The 27,008-nt window shown below is 62.2% G+C and overlaps 7 protein-coding genes across 7 annotated transcripts; 3 read left to right on the top strand and 4 right to left on the bottom strand.

The window, feature by feature from the left end:
* Positions 1–59: 59 nt before the first annotated feature.
* Positions 60–3,842, top strand: PAN0_011d4267 (cohesin-associated protein Pds5; the record flags this gene model as incomplete). Its single annotated transcript, XM_014800237.1, has 1 exon — positions 60–3,842. One exon carries the CDS (start codon positions 60–62, stop codon positions 3,840–3,842), a length of 3,783 nt encoding a protein of 1,260 aa, XP_014655723.1.
* Positions 3,843–4,071: 229 nt separating this feature from the next.
* Positions 4,072–9,894, bottom strand: PAN0_011c4266 (uncharacterized protein; the record flags this gene model as incomplete). Its single annotated transcript, XM_014800236.1, has 1 exon — positions 4,072–9,894. One exon carries the CDS (start codon positions 9,892–9,894, stop codon positions 4,072–4,074), a length of 5,823 nt encoding a protein of 1,940 aa, XP_014655722.1.
* Positions 9,895–10,687: 793 nt separating this feature from the next.
* PAN0_011d4265 (sec63-domain-containing protein) lies at positions 10,688–17,341 on the top strand (the record flags this gene model as incomplete). Its single annotated transcript, XM_014800235.1, has 1 exon — positions 10,688–17,341. The coding sequence occupies one exon, from the start codon at positions 10,688–10,690 to the stop codon at positions 17,339–17,341; it is 6,654 nt and encodes a 2,217-aa protein (XP_014655721.1).
* Positions 17,342–17,669: 328 nt separating this feature from the next.
* PAN0_011c4264 (long-chain-fatty-acid-CoA-ligase) lies at positions 17,670–20,389 on the bottom strand (the record flags this gene model as incomplete). Its single annotated transcript, XM_014800234.1, has 3 exons — positions 17,670–19,525; positions 19,606–20,191; positions 20,294–20,389. 3 exons carry the CDS (start codon positions 20,387–20,389, stop codon positions 17,670–17,672), a joined length of 2,538 nt encoding a protein of 845 aa, XP_014655720.1.
* A 1,222-nt stretch (positions 20,390–21,611) lies between these two features.
* PAN0_011d4263 (MRG-domain-containing protein) lies at positions 21,612–22,592 on the top strand (the record flags this gene model as incomplete). The annotated part of the gene is made up of 1 exon (XM_014800233.1): positions 21,612–22,592. The coding sequence occupies one exon, from the start codon at positions 21,612–21,614 to the stop codon at positions 22,590–22,592; it is 981 nt and encodes a 326-aa protein (XP_014655719.1).
* A 101-nt stretch (positions 22,593–22,693) lies between these two features.
* Positions 22,694–24,639, bottom strand: PAN0_011c4262 (uncharacterized protein; the record flags this gene model as incomplete). The annotated part of the gene is made up of 8 exons (XM_014800232.1): positions 22,694–22,849; positions 22,937–23,536; positions 23,615–23,698; positions 23,766–23,849; positions 23,926–24,068; positions 24,167–24,264; positions 24,338–24,449; positions 24,516–24,639. The coding sequence occupies 8 exons, from the start codon at positions 24,637–24,639 to the stop codon at positions 22,694–22,696; spliced, it is 1,401 nt and encodes a 466-aa protein (XP_014655718.1).
* Positions 24,640–25,406: 767 nt separating this feature from the next.
* Positions 25,407–26,850, bottom strand: PAN0_011c4261 (septin; the record flags this gene model as incomplete). Its single annotated transcript, XM_014800231.1, has 3 exons — positions 25,407–26,313; positions 26,385–26,466; positions 26,538–26,850. The coding sequence occupies 3 exons, from the start codon at positions 26,848–26,850 to the stop codon at positions 25,407–25,409; spliced, it is 1,302 nt and encodes a 433-aa protein (XP_014655717.1).
* Between the last annotated feature and the right edge of the window lie 158 nt (positions 26,851–27,008).

The raw sequence follows: 27,008 nt of genomic DNA, 5'->3' as shown, positions 1-27,008 counted from the left end.
GCACCATTTCTGCAGCATTCGTCGATCCTAGCCAGATCGGCTAGCACATCACAGTCACCATGGTGACGGCCACCACCACCGCCACCGAGGCGTCCACCTCGGTCGCAGCCTCGACGCGAAGAGGCGCACTCGCCCGCCTCTCGCTCAAGGGCAAGCTCTACCAGAAGGGCTCCTCCACCGACGCGCTGCTCAAGCGCGTCCGCCAGGTCCGCACCGAACTCAGCGAGATGGACCAGGACGCCGTCGACGTCAACTCGCTCAAGGACGTCTGCCGCGAGCTCGTCACGCCCGCTCTCATGCTCCACAAGGACAAGGCGGTCAAGGCGCACGTCGCCTGCTGCCTCGCCGACATGCTCCGCCTCTTTGCGCCCAACGCGCCCTTCACCCCGGCAGAACTGCGCGACATCTTCCAGTTCTTCCTGCATCAGCTCACCATGCCCGCCGCCGGCCTCTCCAAACCCACCGGCCCGCAGTACGCAGAGTACTTTTACCTCCTCGAGAGCCTCAGCAACGTCAAGTCGGTCGTGCTCGTCTGCGATCTCGCCAATGCAGACGAACTCATGTCCGACTACTTCAAGGGCTTCCTCGAACTCGCACGCCCCGACATGTCCAAGAACGTCGAGATCTGCATCGCCGACGTGCTCGTCCAGCTCATCGACGAGTGCGTCACGCTGCCCCCCGAGGTGCTCGAGCTGCTCCTCGCCAACTTTACACCAAAGGCGGTCAAGCACAACCCCGCAGCACACCGCCTCGCCGTCGAGGTGTGCTCCAACACCAAGGACCGCCTGCAGAAGTACGTCGCACAGTACTTTAACGAGGTCATCAACTCGGCCTCGCAGGAGGACGACCAGGACGAGCGCATCGAGAGCCTCCAGACGGCGCACGCGCTCATCGTCCAGATCAACCGCGTCGTGCCCTCGCTGCTGCTCAACGTCATCCCGCAGCTCGAGGAGGAGCTCCGCGCCGAAGATGCGCAGCTGCGCGTGCTCGCCACCAAGGTGCTCGCACAGATGTTTGCCGAGAAGCCCTCGTCGGTCGCCGCTGCAGAGACGGGCGACCTGGCACGCAGATACGCCGGCACCTGGCGCGCGTGGCTCGGCAGGGCCAACGACAAGTCGGTCAGCCTGCGCGTCGTGTGGGCCGAGTCCGCCAAGCCGCTGCTCGTCCACCATCCGGAGCTGCGCCACGACCTCACGCCCATCCTGCAGGCCAAGCTGCTCGAGAACGACGAGCGCGTGCGCGCCGCCACCGCCAAGATGCTCGGCTCGCTCGACTACGAGACGGCGCTCCACCACGTCGACAAGTCGGTGATGCTCACGCTCGCCGACCGCTGCAAGGACAAGAAGACGCTCGTGCGCAGGGAGGCGCTCGGCGCCGTCGGAAGGCTCTTCGACATGGCCGTCTCCGAGATCGACAACAACGACGCCGCCGCCATCCAGCAGTTTGCCTGGATCCCGCAGGAGGTGTTCAAGTGCATCTATGCCGGCCAGCACGACCTGGAGCTGCTCGTGGCGGCGACGGTGGAAAAGCACATCCTCCCCGTGCCTGCGAATGCCGACGACGACGAGGCGGCGTGGACGAATCGCCTGCTGCTCGTCATGAAGTACCTCGAGCCCGATGCGACCAAGGCGATGCTGCGCCTGTCGAACCTCATCCTCGTGCGCCCCGCGCTGCTCGACCGATTCCTGGACTGCTGCGAGCAGTACAACGGCGGCGAGGTGGCGGCGGACAAGGATTCGGCGGTGGTCAAGACGGCCATGGCCGACCGCATCCGTCGGTGCGCCGGGCTGTTCGCCGATCCGGAGCGCGCCAAGACGGACCTGCACGCGTTCGCCAAGCTCAACGACGCGCGCATCGTGCGTCTCATCCGCACGTGCTTTGATCCGCAGACCGACCTCAAGACGGCGGTCAAGAGCCGCAACGACGCGCTGCGCCGCATCGAGAACGCCAACGCCGCCATGCTCGACACGCTCACCGTGTTCATCCGCAGCGGGTCGTACCTCATCCTCAACCGCTCGTCGGTGCCCACGCTGATCCGCAAGCTGTCCGCGCCGCCCGGTGCGCGCGGGAAGCAGGCTGCATCGCAGTCGCAGTCGCAGGCGGGCGAGGGCGTGGCGGACGTCGAGACGCACCGCGCGTCGGCGCACGAGCTGCTCGAGTTCATGGCGAAACGGTGTCCGGCCATGCTCGGCATGCACGTGCCCGAGCTGTGCCGCGCGCTGTTCGACGAGGCCAATGCGGTGCTCGTGCAGACGTGTGTGCAGGCGCTTGCGGCGGTCGCCCAGTGGAACGCCGCCAAGGTGCAGCTCGACAAGAAGGCGGTGGAGCGTCTGGCCAAGCTCGTGCTCAAGGGCACGCCGCTGCAGGCCAAGTATGCGGCCAAGCTGCTGGCGATCGTCGCGACGGGCGGCGCACGCGGGGGGCGCAAGGCGGTCGGTCAGAAGCCGGGTGCGCCGGGGGCGTCCGTTTCGAGCAGTGCGGCATATGGCGTGCTGGAGGAGGTTCTTGATTCGCTCGCCAAGCATCTGGGTGGTGCCAAGGCGGAGCGGCAGGTGGCGATTCTGCAGAGTCTGGCGCAGCTGTTCAAGCACGCGCCCGATGCGAGCGAGAATGTGAGCAGCACGGTGGTGCGTACGATTCTATCCGAGATCCTGCTCAAGCCGCTCACGGGCAAGGGCAAGGCGTACGCAGGAGGTGAGGATTGGGTGGACGATTCGGCGGTGGACCACGAGTTGCGCGCCAAGCTGTTGGGGCTGCACGTGCTCACGCGGCGGTGCGAGGCGTTCGCCGATACCGACAGTGCGGCTGACTTGGCCAAGCCGATCTTCCGGCTGCTGTGGGCGGTGGTGGGAGCAGGGGAGGCCAAGGCGTTGGGGACGCCGGCGGCGGCCAAGTCGCGCATGAGGTTGCAGGCGGCCGTGTGCGTGTTGAAGCTCGCGCGGCATCCGGCGTACGATGCGTGCATCGGGCGCGAGTATCTCGACCTGGCGTTTACGGTGCAGGACGAGTCGTTCAATGTGCGCTCGCGCGTGCTGCACAAGCTGCTGAGCTATCTCAAGACGCGTCGGATCGACTCGCGCTTTCTCGCCATGGCGTTTTTGGCGGCGTACGATCCCGAGGACGAGAATCGCAATATGGTGCTGCGGTATTGTCAGTCGCATCGGCCGCTACCGGCTGAGCAACGGCTCAAGTATCTGGACGTTGCACTGCCCCGATTGCTGCATCTGCTGGCGCACCATCCGGACTTTGCACGCGATAGTGCGGACGACATCCGCCAATTCGTGCGCTACCTCGACTTCTTCCTCGATGCGCTTGCGTCGGCGTCGAATGTTTCGCTGTTCTACTACCTCGCGACGCGCGTCAAGGGTGTGCGCGATGCCGAATCCCAGGGTGCATCCGAGAACCTGTATGCGCTGTCCGAGTTGGCGCAGCTGGTGATCAAGCGCCGTGCAGCCTCGCAGGCATGGACGATCGAGAGCTATCCCGCCAAAATCACGCTGCCCAGCGACATCTTCAAGCCGCTCCCGAGCCGCGAGGTGCAGCGCGAGATCTACGACCGCCAATTCCTCCCCACCGTCCTCGTGCGTCAACTGTCCGAGGTCAAACTCAAGACCAAGGCCGCAGCTGCCGGTGGCGCCGGCGCAAAGTGGAGCATGGCCAACATCCGGACGGCGCCGCAGAAGAGAAAGACGGCGCAAAAGAGCGCCAAGTCCAAAAAGCGTAGATCCGCCAAGAGAGACGATGACGATGATGACGATGAAGACGAGGAGGAGGAAGAGGAAGACGAGGAGCAGGAGCAGGACGACGGCGACGAAAGCTCCGAACTGTCCGAGGAAGAGTAACACATCCTCCCTGCTCCCCTTTCCCCCACGCCATCTTCCCTCCTCTCCCAACGCTACGCTCCGCTTTTGTACAAGTACCACCAGTCCCGCACGCCATTCATTGATCCTCCACCACCACTCTGACTGTGCACCTGCGTCTCAACCACGATGAGCCCAAGCCGGCACAAGTACATTTGCACAAACCCACTCGTGAAGTCTACTGAATAAAAAAAGCGGGTCGAGCTGGTGCTCATCGCATCCAACCTCTGCCTCTGCCTCCTCCTCCACCAGGTGCGCCTCGCGGCCTCGATCGGCCGCCCCAGCCGGACCTGAATCCGGGCATGCCTCGTGCTGCAGCGCCCATGGGCGGACCCTGCTGGCCGCCTCCCCCAGGGCCCATGTCGTCGTAGTCGCGGTATTCGCCTCGGCCCTCGCGAGCGCCTGCGCCACTAGCACCGGGTGGACCGCTGGGGCCCGCACTCGCACCGGGGCCGCCAAGCCCCAGACTGCGGCCGCGCACCACAATGCCGCGGTTGTACGGATCGTACCCCGTAGCGCCCACGCCTGCATGCAGCTCATCGTACTCGCTCGCCGACGGTCGGCGATACGGTGCGTAGGGAGCATGCGCATGGGCATGGTCAATCCGACTGCCCAACGCGCCGCTGCCTGCACTGGCAGCAGCACCGCCCGCACCGCCACTTCCAGCCGGTGGCACAGCCGCCGCACCCGCGCCATCGCGCTCGTCCCGTCCAAAGAAGCGACCATCACGAGCGTACGGCTCGCGGCCCATCGGCTCGCCCCGGTGCATCATGTCCCGGCGCTCGCGACCCCATCCGCCCCGTGGTCCGTCGCGGTCGCCCACGGGCTCGCGCGGGCGCTCGCCCCAGCCCATATCGCGTCCGCCGTCGCGCATCGTGTCCAGATGGCGCGCACCCGGATACTCGCGTGCCTCGCGTGCCTCTCTCGCCTCGGCCCACGCGTCCGCGCGCGGATCGGGGTCCCGCATGCTCGCTGGGCCCTTGGGCACGCCAGCAAACGCGCGTGGTGCGTAGCCAGGCAGCGCGGTGGTGTTGGGCGTCGGAGACGTCAGCCCCGCAGCCGGATAGCGCGAAGAGGCGGTGCTCGACGAGCTCGCCGTCGACGGCGTATTGCCTACTCCGGCCACAGATCGTGCCGGAGTTGAAGCGACACCGGCGGAAGCGCTCGTGGTGGTCGAAGCACTCGCCACAGCAGCACTTGTAGAGGGTGGCGCAGCCGATGCCGAGGTGAGCGGCGCTGGAGCAGATACTCCAGGCGGGCTCATGAACGCGCGCGGTGCCTTGGGCGGGTTGAACGTCGACGGACCGGACGGTGATGACGGCACGCGGCTGCCTGGGTAGCGCGTGGGTCCTAACGTCGGCGACGGAGTCGGAGCAGCGGCAGAAGGCGCCACAGTTGCTGCGCCTGTGCTGCTGCTCGCTGCGCCAGGCGCGGTGGCAACGGCGCCGGGAGTCTGCGGCTTGACGGAACCTTCAGAGGCTGCCAGATTGGCTCCGGCAGTATCGGTGTTCTGACCGACAGGCTGCTGCGTCACAGATGGAGCGCGTGCTCGCGTTGCGTCGACACCGGCGCCTGCGGCTGCCGACACTTCAGCCGAGGTCGTCGCGCTAGCCTCAGACGAAGCTGCTGCGCCGCCTGCAACCGCACCGACCTGGCTCGGCTGCTGCGCAGATGCCAGGCTTGGCGGCTCTGGAGACGGCGACTTGGGGATCTCGACCGAGCGGATGGCCGTCGGGGCTGCAATCGAGGTGAAGAGGACGCCACGCGGTAGTGCCGAGGCAGACTTTTCCGGGCTGCGCGGTTCGACTGGCGCAGTAGTGGGCTGAGCTGGCGCGCTCACCGCCTCCGATGTAGGTGGCTCGGAGCTCACCGAGGGAAGGGCTCGCACAGGATCGACCTTCTCGACAGCCGGCGATGGTGAAGGTGCCACCTCCGACGTGGGCGTAGCGATGACCGGAACGGGAGCCGCTGCCGTGGATGCGGAGCTGGCGCTCGCGGGCTGCTGTTCCGACACGCGGCGTTCCGCAAGCCGACGCTTGTACTCTGCGAGGGACAGCTTGACCCTCGGCTCCTCCTTCTTGACCTCGGGCACGGGAGCAGGCGCGGCAGCGGGTGCGGGAGCAACTTCCGAGGCGGCAGTAGCCGCGCCAGGCTGGGCGTCCTTAGCTTCGCTGCCCTCCTCTTTGGTGGCAGTCCCTAGCGATTCCAGAGGGGCTGCGGCATCTGCATCTGGCATGGGCGCATCGGCGACAGCCTGGGCGGTTGCGGTAGGCTGGGCTGCGGCCTCTTCGTCCTTGACCTGCGGCAAAGCCTTGGCGTGCACTGATGGAGAGGAGGCGGCTGCCTTGCCCTCGTCGTCGCTGCTCTGCTCCGAGTCCGACAGGATCCGCCGCACCTTCTTTGTCTTGCTAGGGGTATCTTTTGCGGCGGACTTGGGACTCTCGACGGAGGCGGCCTTCTTACCCTTGGCCTCGCGCGGGGACTGGGCGCTCTCTGCTGGCAAGGCGACCTTGGATGCTCTGGGCGTCGAGGCAGCGCTGCCACGTTCCGATGCGTCATCTCGAGCCGTGGCCTTGTTGCTGCTCTCAGCGTCATCGCGATCGGTGAGGTCTTCCTCGCTCGACTCGGTGTCGCCGAGGTCGAGAATAGCGTTACGGTGGATACGTGCTTCCTCCCTCTTTCGACGCCTGGAAGCCGATTCCTTGGGCCGTGAGTCAGAGCTTTTGGCTTTGCGGTCCTTGGCCTGCTTGGTGCTGCGCTTCTTCTTGAGAAGCTCTCTATCGGAAAGGCGTCGCTCATTCTCGAGCCTGTGCTTTGCAGACAGACGCGGCACTGGCGGAGGTGTGCTGAGGCTGGAGTCGATGGAGCCTGGCGAGGGCACAGACGACAGCGGCGAGCTTGGATCGGCGACGTTGCCGGACTTTCTACGCTTTTTGACCGGCGTTGTGGCGGAATAGCCGTCAGAGTCACGATCCTCGTCGGAAGAAAAGTCGACTGCGTGGCGGTTGGCGCCTTTGCGCTTGGCAGCGCTCTTGGACTTGTCCGCGACGTCGCTTTTGCGCGACTTCGTTTTGGCCTCTTGCTCTTGGTCGTCGTCGTGCTCATCGCCGGCATCCTCTTCGTCGGACGGCGCCATGGATGCCTTGATGCGGGTGCGCATGGAGCGTTTCTTGGGAGGGAGCAGGAACAAACCCGAGAGCTCCGCATCCGCGTCAGCCGCGTCCTTGCGCATGCCACCTTTCTTGGTCCTCGACTTGGCTCGGACGCCGTCGACTTGCCGCAAAGCATCCATGAGCTCTTCATCGTCGCCTTCGCTGAGCGTTTCTTGGTCGCTGAGGCCGGACAGGGGATCTGTGAGCGACGAGGCGACGGATCGCGCGTCGTCGGTATCGTCGACGTCCGACGCTGCTGATCGATCGTCGTCATCAAGATCCATGGCATCGTCCGCATGCTTTGCTCGTGACTTGCGCCGAGCCTTGCTGCCTGCCTCGCCGGACTCGATGCCGCCGCAGCCCGCCTCGCCTTCCTGGTCAATGGGGCGGGCCATGTCTGCCTCTGCGTCTGACGAGTGGGCGCCGAGCAGCGCTGCTTCGGCGGGCGAGTCCTCGTCCTTGAGTGAAACCTCGGGTGTTGGCGGAAGGCTGTAAGGTCGCCAGAATCTGCGGGCGCCGACGAGCGGCGAAAAGTCGGGCAGCCTGGCTCTGCTGCGATTCGTCTTTCCGGGCATGGTGACGTTGAGAAGCGACATGCCGTTGCCGACACGCAGCATCTGTGCGACGGCACAGTCCTGCTTGCGGCCATTGTTGGAGCTGGCACCACCTCCGCCGCCGGGTGGAGCCGCGGATCCGATGCAAGCGCAGAGGACGCAGCCGAGGAGTGCGGCGGACACGGTGCTCATCTTTACGGAGAACTCGGTGTCGGCGTACGGGAACTCGCCCTTTTCGGCCAGCGCGACCATGTTGGCGGTATGCTGACTGGGGTCGACGTCGTCTTGGCGTGATTCGAGGTAGGGATTCTGCACGAGTTCGGGCAAGAAATGAACAATGTGCGCGTCGTCCCATTCCCAGCCGAGCGTGATCTCGTGGGTGCGCGGGATGTCTGTGAGCGCAAAGAGGCCGAAGAGCAGCTGGGGCTCGTCGGAACGGCTCTCTGCGGGCGGCGTGTCGGCGTATCGGTGTTGACGTGCAAGCAGAGCTGCGGGTGATGGCGATTGAGCGCGTGAGCTGGTGCGTGAGCGAGCCGAGGGCTGACCGTTGGGTCGGAAGAGGATGGGTCTGAGCACGGCGTTGGGATGGCAGCTGAAGCGTGCGAAGCGAGCCTCGCTGCCGAATCTGCGGGCGTCGATGGCGAGGTTGAGCGGTGGCGGGAGCAGATGGACGTGCGGTTTGGTGGCGCCCAGGGCTGCATACTGGTTGATGGGGTCGTTGCGGTATGCGGTGGCGCTGTAGAGCTCTCCGCGCAGCTCCGAGATGAAGGCGCCTGCGGGGATGGATGCCTCTGCGAAAAGACCATGCATGACAGGCCGCGAGAAGGCGCGAGATGCGCACCATGCGCGTTGCGGCTCGTCGGCCGAGTTGGTGGCATAGAGGAGGTTGGTGAAGACACCCGCTGATGCAGACTCGGAGATCTGCTTGACATAGGTGCGGCAAGCAAGGCCGGCGAGGGACGGACCTGTCAATTCGATGGGGATGCATTCATCACCGACGGCCGAGATGCCCAGTGGGGACGATTCGAATTCGGCGGGCGATGCTGGCGCGTGAGGCGATGCGGGTGATGGGGATGAGGCTGAGGAGGAGGATGCATGCAGGTCGACACGCGACGGCTTGGCGGAGGCGAGATGGCGGCTGCTGGATGCGATGGACGACGAGCCGAGGCTGGGCACGAGGACGCGACCGGCGGGGCCTGGGACGGCCTTGAGAGGGCTGCCGTCTTCCCAGTCGAGCATTGCGGCGGCGAGGTCGGGGATGATGTTGGGATCTGCGACGACGTTTTTGGCGATGGGGGTGAACTCGACATGCCAAGCTTCGAGCTGCTCTGCGGCGTCGAAAGGGTCGTCTGCGCGTTCGTGTACGCTTCCTGGGGTGAAGACGCCCCTGACGGGGGTGGACACGGCGGAAGGGGTGTCGTATCCGCGCCGCGAACCCTTCTGACCTTTGCGCTGTTTGCCGCCTCGTTGGGAGGAGGCACCGGCGCTGGCGGGAACTTCTGGAACGACGAACTGGGTGTTTGTGAGATCGAGTGCATGGCTGGGCTTGCGAGATCGCGCTGCTGCTGCTACTACTGCTGCTGTCGATGATGATGCTGACGATGATGCTACAGCAGTGATGGTGGGTGAAAGCGGTGCCGATGCATCGTCGGTGGCAAAGGCAGCTGTGGACGATGAAAGTGGATGGGAAGAGGTGGGTGATGGTGCTGGTTCGGGCGCGAGGTAGGCCTGGTTGAAGTTGTTGGAAGCCATGGCCTGAGCCTGACGTTTGAGATTGCGATCCATGAGCGCCTTGCGAGCCTCGTTGTTCTTTCGTTTCTGCTGATGTGCTTGGGCAAAGGCAACATCGACGGGACGGGGCTCGCACTGCTCGCAGAGGTACTCGTCGGGGACGGAGGCCTGAGACATGCCAAAGCAAGCACAGTGCTGCCAGACGAGACAGCGATCGCATTGGATGGTGAAGCCGTCGTCATCGTCGCAGCCGCAGATGCAGCGGATGATGCCGGCTTCTTCGTCTACGGTGCCCTGATCATCGTCGTCCTGTGCGGCACCCTCATCATCTACATCGGCTGCATCCTCGGCAGTGCCGTCGGAGGCTTGCGCCGTGAAATCGGGGAGGCGAGCATCTATGCGAGACTCGAAGGGCAATGGTTGTGGTTGCAATGCGGAAGGCGAAGGAGGGGCCGCAGCAAAGGTGGTAGTTGCGCCAGTAGCTGCTGCTGCTGAAGTGACGGCATTGGCATTGGGTGCAGCCGAGGATGGTGCGCCTGCGCGAGCGTTGGATGGAGGGTCGCGGGCGAAGACGCCCATAGCGGGTGGTTTGATCATGGCGATATGAGGCTTTAGATGGAGGAGAGACGATTCGAGCCGGGTATCATCGTGCCAAGGCGAGGCGATGCGAGGGAGTAGGCCAGGGTTCGGATGGAATGAGCGTGCCACAATCAAGCGTCAGCGTTGGGTCGAGGGAGTGCAGGCATCATCTGCGGTCGCCGGTCGAAGGGATGAGAATGGGATGATGGAAGTGTGCTGGGAGGAAGAGGAGGCGGATGTGCCGCCGCCCGTTACTGCATTCCCCCGAGGCGATGGCGGAGGGCTGGAGAAGGCGCGACTCAAGCCAGGGGGATGGAGGGCGAGCGAGCGGCTCTCGGATGCGAGGCTCAGTCGCTGCTGCTTGCTTTCGCTACGCACTAAGCCGACGCGACTCGGCCACTCTCTGCTGCGCGAAAATCACGAAGATGGAAAATTTTCGACTTTTTTGGACCCGCCGACCCTTTTGTAGGCAGATGAGCTCTACTCCACAGCGTCAAGAGCGCGCGCGCGTCGACTTAGCCGCATCAGCTTTTGCGTGCGGTCGTTGGTCGTTGGGCATGAGCCAAGAAGAAATCGCGCAGGCCGAGCCGACTTGGATGGCGAGCATCGGTGCATCCGACCTGCTTTCTCATCATCAGCGCTTCCCCACCATCACACCCACCAACGCAGCGGATCAGATCCGATCGCACTGTCGACGCACTGCGACTCAGCTCCACTTTGGCAGACGCTCAGCCTATCGATCTGCCGATGCACCGCAGCTAATCAGCCTCAGCCCAGCCAGTAGTGCTCTGTCGGAGCAGCAGCTGCAACCATGCCGCCCAAGAAGCCAGACCTGTCTGGCTACCAGTATTCGGCGCTCTCGTCGCTCGTCATCAGCGCCGACCGTCCGCATCGACGTCCCGATGAACCCTCGGGCGAGGCCGAGTCGCTGGCTGGACGCATCAATGTGCGCGACATGGGCACCGCCGTCAAGGTCGAGGGCGTAAAGGACCTCGACAAGAAGCGCAAAAAGGCGAATGCTGATGATGGCCAGCGCCAATCCAAACGTCAGGCTGCTGCCGTCAGTGCCGGCCCTTCCTCCTCCGTTGCTGGCGGTGCCTCCTTCTCCAACCAGTCCAACTACACCGACATCCTCCAGGCCACCGCCGAGCTCGAGGGCCTTCGCTACCATCCACGCACCCAAGAGACACGCGACATCTACGAACTCATCCTCAGCATCGTCCACACCGCCCTCGGCGACCAGGCACAGGACGTGGTGCGTTCCGCCGCCGATACCACCCTAGAGATCCTCAAGGATCCAAACCTCAAGGACCTCGACAAGAGATCCGAGATCGAGGACATCATCGGCTCCTTGTCCACCGAGTCCTTTGGTCAGCTTATCAACCTCAGCAAGAAGATCACCGACTACGACGAGCCAGAACAGTCCAACCCCGCCAACGATGCCGATGCAAAGATGGGCGAGATCGATCAGCAGACAGGTGTAGCCGTGCTCTTTGACGAGGAAGAGGAGGACAGCGATCAAGATGGCGTCGGTTACGTCGTTCGTGACGGCAGCGACGATTCAGATGCATCCGACGACGACGACGCAGATACGCGGCGCAAACGCGCACGGTCGGGCTCCGAGCATCCAGATTCGGACGCGCAAGCTTCGGATCAAGACGGCGACGAGCTCGTGATTGGCGCCGGCTCGTCAAGAGCTGCGGACGCTAGCCAACGTGATCCCAACCAACTCCATCCGCGCGACGTCGATGCCTTCTGGATTCAGCGTCAGATCGCCCAACACTACCCCGATGCGCACGAAGCCAGCGAAAAGGCAGACGCCGCCTTCGACATCCTCTCCGCCGAGTCCGACGTCCGCGACTGCGAAAACAGCCTCATGGAGCTCTTTGACTACGACAAGTTCGAGCTCGTTCAGATCCTCACAAAGCACAGAGACGCCATTGTTTGGTGCACCCGTCTAGCGCGCGCAGACGACGACGAAAAGGTCAACGTCCAGGTCGCCATGCGCGAAAAGGGCGTCGCTTGGATCCTCAAGGCACTGCAAGGCGACGACAAACCTTCTACATCCACCAACGGCAAGTCCTCCACTCAACCGAATGCTGTCGATCTCGAAGATGCCCAGCGCAGATCAAAGCGTCTCACCTCGCGCGCCACGATCGCTCCCGGATCCACCGCACAGCCCCGTAAGGGCGTCGACCTCGAGGCCATGGCCTTTGCTCAGGGCGGCCATCTCAACACCAACGCAAAGGTCCGTCTGCCAGAGGGCTCTTTCAAGCGCACCAAGAAGGGCTACGAGGAGATCCACATCCCCGCCCCTGCCAAGCGCACCGTCGGCGACGCAGACCTCGTGCCCATCTCCAGCATCCCAGCATGGGCCCAGGCCGCCTTCCCCGGCGCCACTTCGCTCAACCCTGTCCAATCCCGCTGCTATCCGGTCGCGTTTGGGTCCGACGAGCCCATGCTCCTCTGTGCGCCAACCGGTGCCGGCAAGACCAACGTCGCCATGCTCACCGTCCTCAACGAGATTGGCAAGTGGCGCGACGACGCTACTGGCGACATCGATCTCAATGCATTCAAGATTGTCTACGTCGCGCCCATGAAGGCGCTTGTCTCCGAGCAAGCCGCCAACTTCCGCGACCGCCTCCAATCCTACGGAATCACCGTCAACGAGCTTACCGGAGACAGCCAGCTCACCAAGGCTCAGATTGCGGAGACGCAGATCATCGTCACCACGCCCGAAAAGTGGGACGTCATCAGCCGCAAGAGCACCGACACCTCCTACACCAACTTGGTCCGCCTCCTCATCGTCGACGAGATTCACCTCTTGCATGACGACCGTGGTCCCGTCCTCGAAGCCATCATCTCGCGCACCATCCGTCGCATGGAGCAGATGAACGACCCGGTCCGTCTGGTCGGTCTCTCCGCCACGCTGCCCAACTACCAGGACGTGGCCACTTTCCTCCGCGTCAACCCCAAGTCCGGCCTCTTCTACTTTGAGGCCAACTACAGACCGTGCCCCTTGAAGCAGGAGTACGTCGGCATCACCGAGAAGAAGGCCATCAAGAGGCTGCTCGTCATGAACGAGGTCACCTACGAAAAGACGCTCGATCAGGCGGGCAAGAACCAGGTGCTCATCTTTGTCCACTCGCGCAAAGAGACCGCAAAGACCGCCAAGTTCATCCGCGACCGCGCCATGGAGCAGGACACCCTCAATCGCTTCTTGCCACCGTCCCCCGCGAGTCAGGAGGTGCTCAGATCCGAACTCGACAACGTCACCGATGGCGATCTCAAGGACTTGATGCCCTACGGTTTCGGTATCCACCATGCTGGCATGTCGCGCCTCGACCGCGAGCTCGTCGAGGCGCTCTTCGCCGACGGTCATCTGCAGGTGCTCGTCTCCACCGCCACCCTGGCGTGGGGTGTCAATCTGCCCGCTCACACCGTCATCATCAAGGGCACGCAGATCTACAATCCCGAAAAGGGTCGATGGTGCGAGATCACGCCGCAAGACATGCTGCAGATGCTCGGACGTGCCGGTCGACCGCAATACGACACGTTTGGAGAAGGCATCATCATCACCAACCACTCCGAGCTGCAGTACTACCTCAGTCTGCTCAACCAGCAGCTGCCCATCGAATCGCAGCTCGTCTCCAAGCTCGCTGACAACCTCAATGCCGAGATCGTCCTCGGCACCATCCGCAACCGCGACGAGGCCGTCGCTTGGTTGGGGTACACGTATCTGTACGTGCGCATGCTGCGCTCGCCCGCGCTCTACAGCGTCACCGCAGACTATGCCGAAGACGATCCCTTTCTCGAGCAGAAGCGCGCCGACATTGTGCACACCGCCGCGGCTCTGCTCGAAAAGTGCGGCCTGCTGCGCTACGAACGCCGCAGCGGCAACTTTGTCTCGAACGAGCTCGGCCGCATCGCATCGCACTACTACATCACCCACGACAGCATGGCGACGTACCACCAGCAGATCAAGCCGCAGCTCGGCCTCATCGAGCTCTTCCGCGTGTTTGCGCTCTCCAACGAGTTCCGCCACCAGGTGGTGCGCCAGGACGAGAAGCTCGAGGTGGCCAAGCTGCTCGAACGCGTGCCTGTGCCCGTCAAGGAGTCGGCCGACGACCCCATCGCCAAGGTCAACGTGCTGCTCCAGTCGTGGATCTCGCAGCTCCGGCTGGACGGATACGTGCTTGCTGCCGACATGGTGTACATCACCCAGTCCGCCGGCCGCATCCTTCGCGCCATCTTTGAGATCTGCCTCAAGCGTGGTTATGCGAGGCTGAGCCGGATGGCGCTGGATCTGTGCAAGATGGTCGAGTCGCGCCAGTGGGGCTCCATGACGCCGCTGCGCCAGTTCCGCGGTGTGCCTGCGGATCTGATCCGCAGACTGGAGCGGAAAGAGTATCCGTGGAATCGGCTGCGGGATCTCGAGCCAAACGAGATCGGCGAGCTGATTGGAATTCCAAAAGCGGGCCGTCTGGTGCACCGACTCGTGCATCAATTCCCGCGTCTCGAGCTGCAGGCCTTCTTCCAGCCGCTCACCCGCTCCCTGCTTCACGTCCAACTCACCATCACCCCCGACTTCCAGTGGGACGAAAAAGTGCACGGCGGCGCTCAGTCGTTCTGGATCATGGTGGAAGACGTCGATGCCGAGATCCTGCACTACCACGACCAATTCCTCCTGCTGCGCAAGTATGCCGAGGAGGAGCATACCGTCAGCTTCACGATCCCCATGACGGAGCCGCTGCCGCCCAACTACTACATCAGCGTCGTCAGCGATCGCTGGCTGCACAGCGAGGTGCGATTGCCCATCTCGTTCAAGAACCTCATCCTGCCCGAAAAGTTCCCGCCGCACACGCCGCTGCTCGAGCTGCAGCCGCAGCCGCTGAGTGCGCTCAACGATCGACCCGCTCAGGAGCTCTACCGCGACTCGTTTGCGCACTTCAACAAGGTGCAGACGCAGACGTTCCATGCACTCTACGGCAGCGACGACTCGGTGTTCGTCGGCGCACCCACGGGCAGTGGCAAGACGGTCTGTGCCGAGCTTGCGCTGCTCCGGCTGTGGAAGGATGCGGATGCGGGCCGCGCCGTGTGCGTCGTGCCGTACGAGTCCATGGTTGCACCGCGTGTGGCCGAGTGGAAGACCAAGTTCGGCGAGTACCAGGACGGCAAGGAGGTCGTCGCGCTGACGGGCGAGACGAGTGCGGACCTTCGTCTGCTCGAAATGGCGGATGTGGTCGTGACGATCCCGGAGCACTGGGACGTGCTGTCGCGCCGCTGGCGCCAGCGCAAGAACGTGCAGTCGGTCGCGCTGTACATCTTTGACGAGATCCACATGATCGGAGACTGGCGCGTGGGGCCGACGTACGAGATTGTCGCTTCGCGCGCGCGGTTCGTCGCAGCGCAGACCGAGAGGCCGACGCGCATGGTGGCGCTCAGTGTGCCGCTCGCGAACGCGCGCGACGTCGGCGACTGGCTCGGAGCGCCGAGCGGCAGCGTGTTCAACTTTGCGCCGAGCGCGCGTCAGACGCCGATGGAGGTGCACATCCAGACGTTCAGCATGCCGCACTTCCCGTCCATGATGATCGCCATGGCCAAGCCGGCGTACCTTGCCATCATTGAGCATGCGCCCGACCAGCCGGTGATTGCATTCGTGCCCTCGCGCAAGCAGGCCAAGCTGACTGCGAACGACTTGCTCGCGTACGTGCTCGCCGACAGCGAGCGCGACGATGGTGCGAGCGACGACGGCGAATCGCGCTTCCTCAACATCGAGATGGAGGACCTGGAGCCGCATCTGCAGCGCGTGCAGGACCGCGATCTGCGCGAGCTGCTCGCCTCGGGCATCGCCTACTACCACGAGGGGCTCACCAAGAACGACCGACGCATTGTGGAGCGGCTGTTTGCAGCGGACGCGATCCGCGTGGTGGTGGCGAGCAAGGAGACGGCGTGGAGCATCCCGCTGACGGCGCATCTGGTGCTCATCATGTCGCTGCAGACGTACGAGGGCCGCGAGCACCGCTATGTGGACTATGCGCTGCCGGACGTGCTGCAGATGGTGGGGCGATGCACGGTGCCCAACGACGAGGGCACGTCGCGCTGCGTGCTGCTGTGCCAGGCGACGCGCAAGGAGTACTTTAAGAAGTTCCTCGCCGAGGGCCTGCCCGTGGAGAGCCGGCTGACGAGCTATGCGCAGGACTTTTTCAACGCCGAGATTGTGGCGCGCACCATCGACGACAAGCAGGCGGCGGTGGACATTCTGACGTGGACGCTCATGTACCGGCGTCTGCAGCAGAATCCGCAGGCGTACAACTGCCAGGGCAAGAGCATGCAGCACATTGGCGACTATCTGTCCGAGCTGGTGGAGACGACGCTGGCGGATCTGGAGAACTCCAAGTGCATCGCCATCGAGGACGAGATGGACGTGAGCCCGCTCAATCTGGGCATGATCGCGAGCTACTACAACGTGAGCTACGTCACGATCGACGTGTTCAACATGTCGCTCAAGGACAAGACCAAGCTGCGCGGCATGCTCGAGATCGTCAGCTCGGCTGCCGAGTTCGAGGACCTGCCGATTCGTCAGCACGAAGATGTGCTGCTGCAGCGGCTGTACGATCGACTGCCGCTCAAGTTGGATCGGCTCAATCTGCTGAGTCCGTACCACAAGGTGTATATCCTGCTGCAGGCGCATTTTGCGCGGTTGACGCTACCGGTGGACTTGGAGGCGGACCAGCGTATTGTGTTGGGTAAGGTGCTCAATCTGCTCTCGGCGTGTGTGGACGTCATGTCGTCCAACGCGTACTTGAATGCGATTGTGGCGATGGAGCTGTCGCAGATGGTGGTTCAGGCGGTATGGGATAAGGACTCGGTCCTGCGGCAGGTGCCGCACTTTAGTGCCGAGGTGATTGAGCGCTGTCGCGCGCGTGGGGTCGAAGACGTATTCGGCCTATCGGACCTGCTTGCGGATTTGTCCGAGGTCGAACGCGATGAGTTGCTGCAGATGGACAAGAAGCAAACCGCACGCGTGGCGGCGTTTGTCAACGCCTTCCCCTACATCGAGCTGAGCTACAGCATCGAAACGCCACGCGAAGAGATGAACGCCTCAGACCCCATTACGGTGCGCGTCACGCTCGACAAGGACGACGAAGACGACGAAGAGGGTCTGGTGGTTCAAAGCGCCTTCTACCCCGCACGCAAGCTGGTCCAGTGGTGGGTGGTCATCGGCGACCCCGCCACCAAGAATCTGCTCGCGATTAAAAAGGTCACTGTGCGCAAGACGGTACAGCTCGACCTCGAGGTCACGTTGCCACAGGGAAGACACGACCGCCTCAAGATGTGGTTGGTCTGCGACTCGTATCTCGGCGCCGACCGCGAGGTCAACATCGAACCACTCGACGTCATGGAGGGCCACGAAGAAAGCGAAGAAAGCGAAGACGATGAAGAGAGCGACGACGACGAGTAGTTGCCAATGCCAAGTTTTGTACGATTCGACAGTCACGAGTGTGGTTCAAGTGTCAGCTGTGAGGATGTGGATGTGCGTGTGAGGATGAGCGAGAATGCAGCGCCCGCTTGTCAAGACCTCACCACCTCAGATTCTTTGCACGTGCTCCAACCATCCAAGAATCCGAGCAGCACTGAGATTGACAAATGAGCTCACTAGCGAGCGCGCGGGGGGTCATACAGACACATCTGAAACTAAGAAACGAGCGCAGCATGTAAGAGATCCTCTCTGCTATGGCCAGACGACGATGGCGGGTGGGGTATTGATGGATCCTTGGACGAGTCTTGTGTTACATGTAGACCTTCTTGATCTGGTCTTCGTACTTCTTGATGATGTCCTTCCTGCTGAGCTTCTGCGCCGCCGTCATGGCGAGCTCCTCGGGCACCAGCAGCACGGTCTGAAGCATCTCGAGATTCTTGAAGCCCGCCTTCTTACCAACACCATTCACATCCTCCATGACAATCTTGGCCACCTGACGGTTGGCACACAGCTCTTCGAGCTCGCCGCTGACGCCGGCGCGCTGCGCAGCCTGCACCAGATTGTCCTCGCGCGGGAAGATGATCGCCATGGGCTGCTTGGCATCGCTGTTGGCATGCACGCAGATGTTCGACACCAGGTTCGACGCCTTGTACACACTCTCGAGCCTCTCGATCGCAATGTACTCGCCGCCCGACAGCTTGACTAAGTTCTTCTTGCGGTCAATGATCGACAGCGTACCGTTGGGGTTCCACTGGCCCACGTCGCCCGTGAGGAACCAGCCGTCCTCGAACGACTCCTTGTTGACATCGTCGCGCTTAAAGTAGCCCTTGGTCACCGCAGGTCCGCGGATGAGCACCTCACCCTGCGGCGGGTTGTTGGTGCTGAAGTAGCCGGCGTCCGGCACGTCGCGCAGCTTGACCTCGATCGCAGGCACAGTGCCGCCCGAGGGGCCGTACGAGTAGAACTCGGGCGTCAGGATGGCCGTCATACCGCACGACTCGGTCAGGCCGTAGCCCTGGAGCAGCAGCACGAGCGCATTGTTGAGGAACTCCTGCGTCTCCTTGGACAGCGCCGCACCGCCCGAGAGCGCGATGCGCAGACGACCGCCGGTCTGCTCCTTGACCGCCTTGAAGACGACCGAGTCGACGACCGAGGTGAGCAGAGGCACCTTGTTCTTCTTGATGGTGAGCGCGCCGTTGAAGAGGTTCTTCTTGAGCGCGCCGCCGGCGTTGACCTTGGAGAGGATGCCCTTGCGGATGAGCTCCCAGACGGCGGGCACGCCGATCATGATGCTCGGCTTGAACGCCTTGATGTCGCCGTCGCACTGGCGCACGGATGCCTGGGTGAGCGTCTTGACCTTGCCGTAGCCCATGGTGACGCCGACGTAGATCATGGTGCACTCGACGATGAACTCGAGGATGTGGGCGAGCGGGAGGTAGGCGAGGAAGGTGTCGTCGGGCCTGAGCAGGTCGCCGACGTGGAGCTCGACGGCGGCGATCGAGGCGACGAGGTTGCCGTGGGTGAGCACGACACCCTTGGGTGCGCCGGTGGAGCCCGAGGTGTACATGATGCAGGCGACGTCGTCGCGGGTGGGGAGGTGGCCCTCGGCAGGGTTGGCCTTGCCCTCTTGCCAGAGCTCCTCGATGGTGAGGAGCTTACCCTCGCGACCGGCGAGCACGTCGCGTACCTTGTTGAGTTCCTTGTCGCCCGGCTTGCCGTCGTAGATGACGTACTTGACAGTGGGGGCGTCTTCGATGACGTTGGCGAGGGTGGGGAGGAGCTCTGCGTTGGTGAATACGCCGACGACGTCGGGCTCGCTGAGCGAGTGCTGGAGGCCCTCCTCGCCGAGCGTCTCGTAGGCGGTGCAGAAGGGGATGCTCTGGCGGAAGCAGGCGTGTGCCATGTTTTGCCAGTTGATGGCGGTGGCGGCGTAAATGTTGAAGCGGGTGTCCTTGGAGAGGCCGAGGTTGACGAGACCGCTCGAGGCGTGCTGGATGCGCTCTTCAAACTCGTTGTAGGTGAGATACTTGTAGTTGGAGAGCTCGTAGTACTGCCAGGTCTTGGTCTCCTTGACCTCCTTGCCCTCGACCTTCTTGGTGACCTCCTTCTGCTCGTCGTGCATGCGGACGACGTCGCGCCAGCCCATGATGGGACGGTTAGGGAAGCCTGTGAAGATCAAATTTAGGAAAGAGTCAGCACAAGTCTGAAGGGAATGCTGGGCGAGGTGGGCGAAGGAAGACACTTACGGTTGCGAGCGTGGAGGAAGACATCGGCCATGGTGTTGATGCCCTCTGCGGGGCGTTCGAGGAGCTTGTCAGGCGCGCGGTAGGAGCGCCTGATCTTGGTCTCGCCCTTGTTGGCGGGGGTGTCGATCTCGACACTTGCGAGCTTGGGCATGGTGACGACTTGACTACGATGACGTGTAGCGACGGGATGGAAGGTGATGTAGAGGGAGGGAGGAGGGGAGGAGAGATATGATGGTGGCGTCAAGAGCAAGAGAGATGGGGGGGTTCCAGGTGGCGCCGAGGGGATGGGTGAGCGGGCTGAAAGCAAGGGGAGGGAGCGGGAGACGATGATGTCTTGGGTGGAGGCGCGGCCCGAGCAGCTGAGAGAGCAGCTGAGCCGTCTTGGATGGGAGCGAGCGGGTGAGTGGGCCAAGCGCGCCAGAGGAGGCGCGAGCCGCGAGAGCGGTGGTCGGGGCTGATGCGGTGTGATGTGCGTGCGCCTCCAAGGCTTGAACAACGAATAAGCGTGGACCGAGCGGGCCTCTCGCTCGCTGAGGTCGTTTCTGGGATGAGTTGCGCTGCGCTGCGCGTGTGGGGCCCAGCGATCCTATTTCTCGAACCAAAAAAGAAAGTCCAAGCTGCAGACAGCCAGCCGCCCGCCCAGCTTTTTGGCTTTTTTGAAACTCCACCTGCGTTGGGAATCCATGACGCTGCGGTCGCTCGCTTGGCATCCGATGCCAGATGGATCTGCCCGGCTGCCTGTCTTTGCTGCTGCTGCTGCTGCTGCTGGGCCAGCTCTTCGCATTTGCAGGCCTTTGCGGCTCGCCCGTTCGCTGCCACTTCACGAAGCTGCCAAGCCACCTCGACTCACTTTGACCCACTTGGCTCAGTTGACACTGCTCTGGGCAGCTCTCTTGGCAGCAACAAGCCATCGAGTGTTCTTGAGACCACGGCCCGGATTGGCCCGCTTCCGAGGCTTCGACAAGATATGAATGCTAGGCGAGCCCAAGTTTCACGGCGCGGCTGAATTGCTTGACCGCGCTTGCCCCGCTCTTGGGGAGCCGCCCCGCACATCATTGTCCACTCATTCGCTCGAATGAGAGGGAAAGAAAGACAGACAGGCTCCCCCACTCTCCACACTTGGAATCGTCATGACCGTTCAGGTCACCACCACTGATCCCGCTCGCTTTGGCCGTCTCGGGTCGATACGACCCACACGAGCTGGGCCGAGGTGATTGTTGACACTTCCGGTTCCATTGTAGCCGGACGTGTTGCCGATGGCGAGGCGGGTTGGAGTGGGGTTTGCTTTTCAAACTCATGCTGCTGCACGCTATGCTTCTGCACGCTATCGATATCAAAGCCAGCCAGGCCTTTCTGCGCGAGACGGAAGAGTCTTAAACCGGCTGCTCTCCCGTCGGCGGCATCCGACGTGCATCTCGGAAGGCTGACTGTTTGAAACTTGCTTTTGCTGCCGAGTCGGTGGCCATGACAACGTCAGCACGGCTCCCTACAGTCCCACTCGGCTCGTCAGGAACGAAGGGTGGGCGCCTTGTCTTGGGCAGCGACTTCCGCTCCCATACACATGCTTCTCCGCAGGTCGGCTACGTCCAGCGACAGTTTCGCCGGCCCCTGCGCTCGAATTCGCCGCTGCACCGCGCTCCTTTTCACGCGCCAGCCGTCGCCTCCCTAATGCTTTTTTCGAAGATGTGAGGCCGAACTCCAACATACAGACTCGCTTTCCGAAGAAGTCGAGCTTGTCTTTCCGTGCGAATGATGGGGCGTATCGAGACGCGCCCTGGCCATGGCGTCTAGCTCGGCCTCTTTGCGCCTTGGAGTCGCGACACCACCCAATTTCGAGAAGCTTGCATCTGCCTTCGCTTGGCCTCGCAGGGTCCTGCCATCCCACCCACGGGCCACACCCACACTCCACCACGCATTCCACCACCTTCTCCACCCACACGGCGCTCGTCAACATACCCATCTGCCGCACCACACACGCTACACGCTGGGTGCACGACTCGCCGACCATGTTCTATACCGACGCAGAGAAGGTGCTCTGCTTCCACGGCCCGCTCATCTACTCGGCCAAGGTGCTCAAGGCGGAAAAGTGGACGGGCGACGACAACGTCACGGGCCAAGTGGGGCCGCACTACCTCGTCCACTACGATGGCTGGAAGAAGACCTGGGACGAATGGGTGCCCGAGACGCGTCTGCTCAAGTACAACGACGAGAACCTCGCACGCAAGGCGACGCTGGAGGAAGCGGCCAAGGCTGGATCGCTCAGCTCGTCGGGCGCGGAAAAGTCGTTGTCGAGCACCGCCAAGCGCGGACGTGACTCGGATGCACACGATCGCAAACCCGCCTCGTCGGCACGCGCAACAAAGCGCAGCAGGGACACGGTCGAGACCGAAGACGACTTTCTCAAACGCCCCGAGGTCAAGATCTCGTTTCCGGACGAACTCAAACTGCAGCTCGTCGACGATTGGGAGAGCATCACCAAGAACGGTATGCTCGTTCCATTGCCCCGCAAACCGTGTGTCAAGGATATCCTGCAGGACTACAAGAAGCACTACCTCGCACACAAGCGCGATGGCGCGAAACGATCCCCACACGTCGTAGACGAGGTACTCAAGGGCCTCAAGCTCTACTTTGACCGCTCGCTCGGTCAGAATCTGCTCTACCGCTTCGAACGCGCACAGTATGTAGAGTACCGCAAGAAGAACGGTCCAAAGATGGGCGATGGCGATGTCGGCAACGCACGCTCCGGGAACGGGTCCATGGGCGGCGATATGGAGCCCAGCGACGTGTACGGCGCAGAACATCTGCTGCGTCTCTTTGTCAATCTGCCCTCGATCATCGTGCATACCTCCATGGACACCGAATCCATCAGCCTGCTAAAGGACCATCTCGCAGAGTTCCTCGCCTACATTGCGCGCGAGAAACATCGCCTCTTTGTCAGAGAATACGAGGCAGCATCGCCCGCATACCACCGCATCAGCTCCACATAACCCCACTCCCTCCCTCGTGCCACTTTGTATCCTTGTAACACTAGCTCTCTCCACGTCCAAATCACTCGAAACACCATCTTCAGCTGTGGGAGCTTCGCATGTCATTGCGCCGAGGGACAGTGGATGCGCGAAGCGCGCAATGTGCGGTCACGCCTACCGCCCATCGAGTGGCGGCCAACAGCCACGCGCACACTGTGCTTGTCGACGACATACGCTGCTTCCCCTTTGGGTGTATGTCTCGATGTGCCGAGGTAAGCCTGTAAGAGGACAAAGTGAGCATTTTTGTGCGCTAGTGCAAAGGCTTCCAATAACATGCTTACCGTTGCGAAAGAGTAGGGCCTTACGACTGCCTTGATCAGCATCGAGATGCACACCACCGCGGATACAAAGACCTTGCATACGGGCGCACACGCCTTCATCCACGCGCGAACTTTGAGCGAGAGCGGCCACACAAGCAGCAGCCACCTGAACCACCGCCAGCCCGAGCTCTCGGTACCCAGTCCAATAGTACCCTCGACGGCACCGAGTGCCCAAAGTACGACCCTTTCCAGTGCAAACGCCGCGCTGAACCACCCCATCCCCGGCGTCGGCGAGACGAGCATCGCCGCGACGCTATCGTGCGTCGCATTCATGGCAGTCCCAAGCGTATGCAGGTCGGATTGGACACTTTGCAGCGCCGCGATACCGGCACCCAGCTGAGCATCTTGCGCTCGATGCTGCATCTCGATCTCCCGGTGGAGTTCGACTAGTTCAGAAAGGAGATCGCGCTCGTCTTGCACCGAGTAGCCCAGTGAGATCGTGTGCATGTCCAGCACAGCAACAAGGTCCTGCATCGTACCGAGAGGACTCGCAAGGCGTGTCTCGATCGAATGCGAGGCATCGCGAGAGATGCGCTCGGCTGTGGCTTCCGAGCGAAGCTCGTATCGATCCAACACTTCATCGAGCTGCACAGACGTCAGTGCCCTTATGCTCACCATCAGTCACGGCTTTCTCGATGCTTCGGGAAAAGGTGGACGACGTACCGACTGATGCAGCCCCTCCAGGTGCTGCGAATGAGCTTCGGCGTGAGAATGGAGCAGTGACCGCGCAGTCTCCTCTAGGCCAGTCTACAGAAAGACGTGCGGTCAGTCGTCACATCCCTACATTGCCCTATGTCTGCTCCTTCGCACTCACTCCCGCCTGGCGCATCAGCTGGAGCACCTGTTCAGCATCGTTGCTGTATTTCTCCTGGTTGGCGGTCATGTCTGAGAGCACGTTCTGTATGGGCGATAGACCACACCGTCTGCGTCAATCAAAGTGCACGTGGCGGGGGCTTGTCGCCATGACGACTCACCAGCAGGACCTCTCTGAGCTGATCCCTCAGCTGTGCCGCTTGTCGCATCCAGTCCTGCCTTGCGAGGCTTTCCTCCTTGACGGCCTCTGCACGATCATATGCGTGCTGTTGCCACAGCCTGCTGAGCTCAACATTCTCCTCGACTGCAGTCCTGTACAGAGTCCTCGCCGCGTCTTTCCCCAAGCCAATGTCAGCCAATGCGGTCGTTGGCCCCTCCAAGATTGCTGCGAGGCGCACCTACCTATGTCCTTCCACCGCTGCAGCGCGAAGCACATCTGCGGAATCTCGCGCAGATACCCTGCATAGCTCGACCAGAGCCGAGTGCTTCTCGAAAGAGCCCTTGACCATCCGAAACGCATCAAAAAGTAAGCTTGCGGCCGGCGAGACCGTGTTTCATCGGTATGCGACTCACTCGACGCAGTTGGCGAGACCAATGGCCTGCATCTCGTGGGCAGGCGACTGACACTCCCACGGCACGCTCTGGCTCGACGCCTGCAGATCGCACAATGTAAGCTGGACGGAAGCTACATCCCGAAAGCGTTAGTTCGAGCACCTTGCCATGCCACCGTCCATGTGGCGGCGATACTCACCTAGCATTCGCTCGTGCGGGCTCATGTCCGACTCGACCGAGCATCCGGCCTTGACTCCATCATAAATCGCCGCATAGCAGTCATGACCGCTCGCCTCCTTTGCCAGATGGCCTGCGCACCACATCGAATCTCGTCAGTCCTATCCACTCTTTGGCCCAGGTTGGACTGGTGGGACTCACGATTCTGTCCGAACTGTCCTGCGGTCAAGTTCGCCGAATCAGAAAAGGCGGCCGGATGCGAGGCTCTGGGGGATTGGTGTCGTTCGAATCCAGGCGCGGCAAAAGCGACAGAGAGCAGATGGAAGACGCCAAGCAAAACAGCTCTCATCTCGACAGCAGTCAAGCTATCTTAGCAATCGGAAGTGTTCAGGCTCAGACTTGAAACGGAAGACCGACATGTGGCCGGGAATGGCTCGCTTATATGTCAGCAGACAACTGTGAAGGAGCTCCCTCCTCTCTCCTAGTCAATCGGTCAGTGATCCAGCCAGTCTCGAGAGAGAGAGCAAACCACCTTTTCTCTGCACTGATGGATCGTCGGCTCATCCGGTAGCCAATCCCCCAAAAAAAGCCACGACAAGGTTTGAGCTAGCGGGGGCCTTGACGCGTATCGAGCCTTCTAGCCAGTATGCAGGGGCGTGGTTGGTTTAAGGTTCGTGGGGAAAGGCATGGCTATTATTGCAGAGAGACATGCGATTCGACGAGGACACCTCGACGCTGGCTGTCTGAGAAGAGGCAACAAAAACAAGAACCATCGTGACAGCAGACCAGGGGCACTCTTGGAAGCAAGATCGATAGCGTGCCCCGCCTCGGGGGGGACGAGTCACCTTCAGCACGGCGCCAATTCTGAACTCGCGACCGGGCGAGAAGGCAAGGATCTGGCAACTGCGGCGGTCTAGTTGCGGAGCGAGAAGCCCTTCTTCTTGGTGGCCTGCGAGACCTTTTCGGGCGTGAGCGGACGGCCGCTCTCGAGCCTGCGGCGCTTGTCTTCGAGCTCCTGCCTTTGCTTCTCGAGCGCATCGCGCATTTCGCGGTGGCGCGCGTACAGCTCCTCCTCGCTCTGCTTGAGCTTGGCCTCCTTCTCGGCCACCTTTTGCTGGAAGACGAGCTTCATCTCGTTCTCCATCTTCCGCAACCTCGCCTCGTGGATGGCACGCTCCTCGGCCATCTTGGCCGCCGGATTGACCTCCTTGAACACCGAGTGGTCTTGTGTGACGCCCATGCCGACGAGCTTCTCGCTGCGGTACTTTTCGTACAGCACATTGTTGGTGTGCTCCTTGAGCTCCTCCATGTGCGTGTGGATGAGCATCTGGCGCAGCTTGACAAAGTCGCAGTGCTCCTCGTTGTCCACCTCAATCACACCCCACGGGTACGCGCGGCCACGCACGCGGCGGCCGTCGGGCGTGTCGATCTCGGTGTTGGATCCTACGACAGCAAAGGGCACCTTGGTCGAGATCTCCTGAATCTCGAGCATGGTCTCCTCGTCCTCGTTCTCGTAGATGGGCGCGTGGAAGATCTCGATCTGGTGGTGTGCAATGTCGTTGAGGATCCTCTGCTTGAACGCGACGATCTCGTCGTCGGTGAGCGTGTCGGACTTGGCAATGACGGGGATGAGGTTGACCTTCTGGTGCAAGCGTCGCATGAACTCGATGTCGATGGGTCGGAGGCTGTGGCCGGTGGGCTGCACAAAGTAGATGCAGGCGTGGACGCGGTTGTCTTGGAGCTTGTTGCGGTTCACGCGGTTCTCCTGCTCGAGGTAGTTGTCGAAACGCGATTCGATGTTGTCCACGATCGGCTTCCAGCTGTAGGTGTGATGCAGAAGGAATGTCAGAAGGTGCGATGCGACATGTATATGTGAGAAGGACGTGCGTACCTCTGGTCGTTGTTGATAAAGTCTCCGAAACCAGGTGTGTCGACGACGGTGAGTTTCAAGCGAACGCCGTTCTCCTCGATGTCTGTGGGGAATGCAAGGGAGGAAAGAGTCAGTGACGATGCGCTGGATGCGAATGTGGAGTGGAGCACTTACCCGAGCTGATGGACTCGATGGCGACGGTCTTGGGGCGCTCCTGGTGCGGGGGCGGCACCTCCTTGCGCGGGTAGAGCGTGGTGTTGAAGAGGGTGTTGATGAGTGTCGACTTGCCCAGACCGGACTCGCCGACGACCATGGCGGTGAAGTTGAAGCCTTTGCGCACGCTCTTTCGGTGCACCTGGTTGGGCAGGTTGGCGAAGCCGACATAGCCGCTGAGCTTCTTTCGGCCAGCTGCGATGGCGCCGGCAACGCCGTCGGTCTGGTAGGCCGCGGCAACGTCAGCCTCGTGGGCGGTAGAGCCACCGTTCATTGCGAGAGCAGATCAAGTGCAGATGGCTTGGCTCGTGTGGATATGGAGATTGGACCAGTGCAAGGTGGGCACGGGCGACAAAGTGAGGATGGCGAGCGTCCTTGGGATCGAAGTATCCGATGGCGGGACGAAGGCGTGGCAAGTGTCCTAAGCTGAGC

The sequence above is a fragment of the Moesziomyces antarcticus genome, assembly GCF_000747765.1.
Source record: "Moesziomyces antarcticus DNA, scaffold: scaffold_v10011, strain JCM 10317, whole genome shotgun sequence".
Classification (NCBI taxonomy): domain Eukaryota; kingdom Fungi; phylum Basidiomycota; class Ustilaginomycetes; order Ustilaginales; family Ustilaginaceae; genus Moesziomyces; species Moesziomyces antarcticus.
The sequence above is the reverse complement of the archived record's forward strand: the minus strand, read 5'-3'. Positions and strand labels throughout refer to the sequence as shown.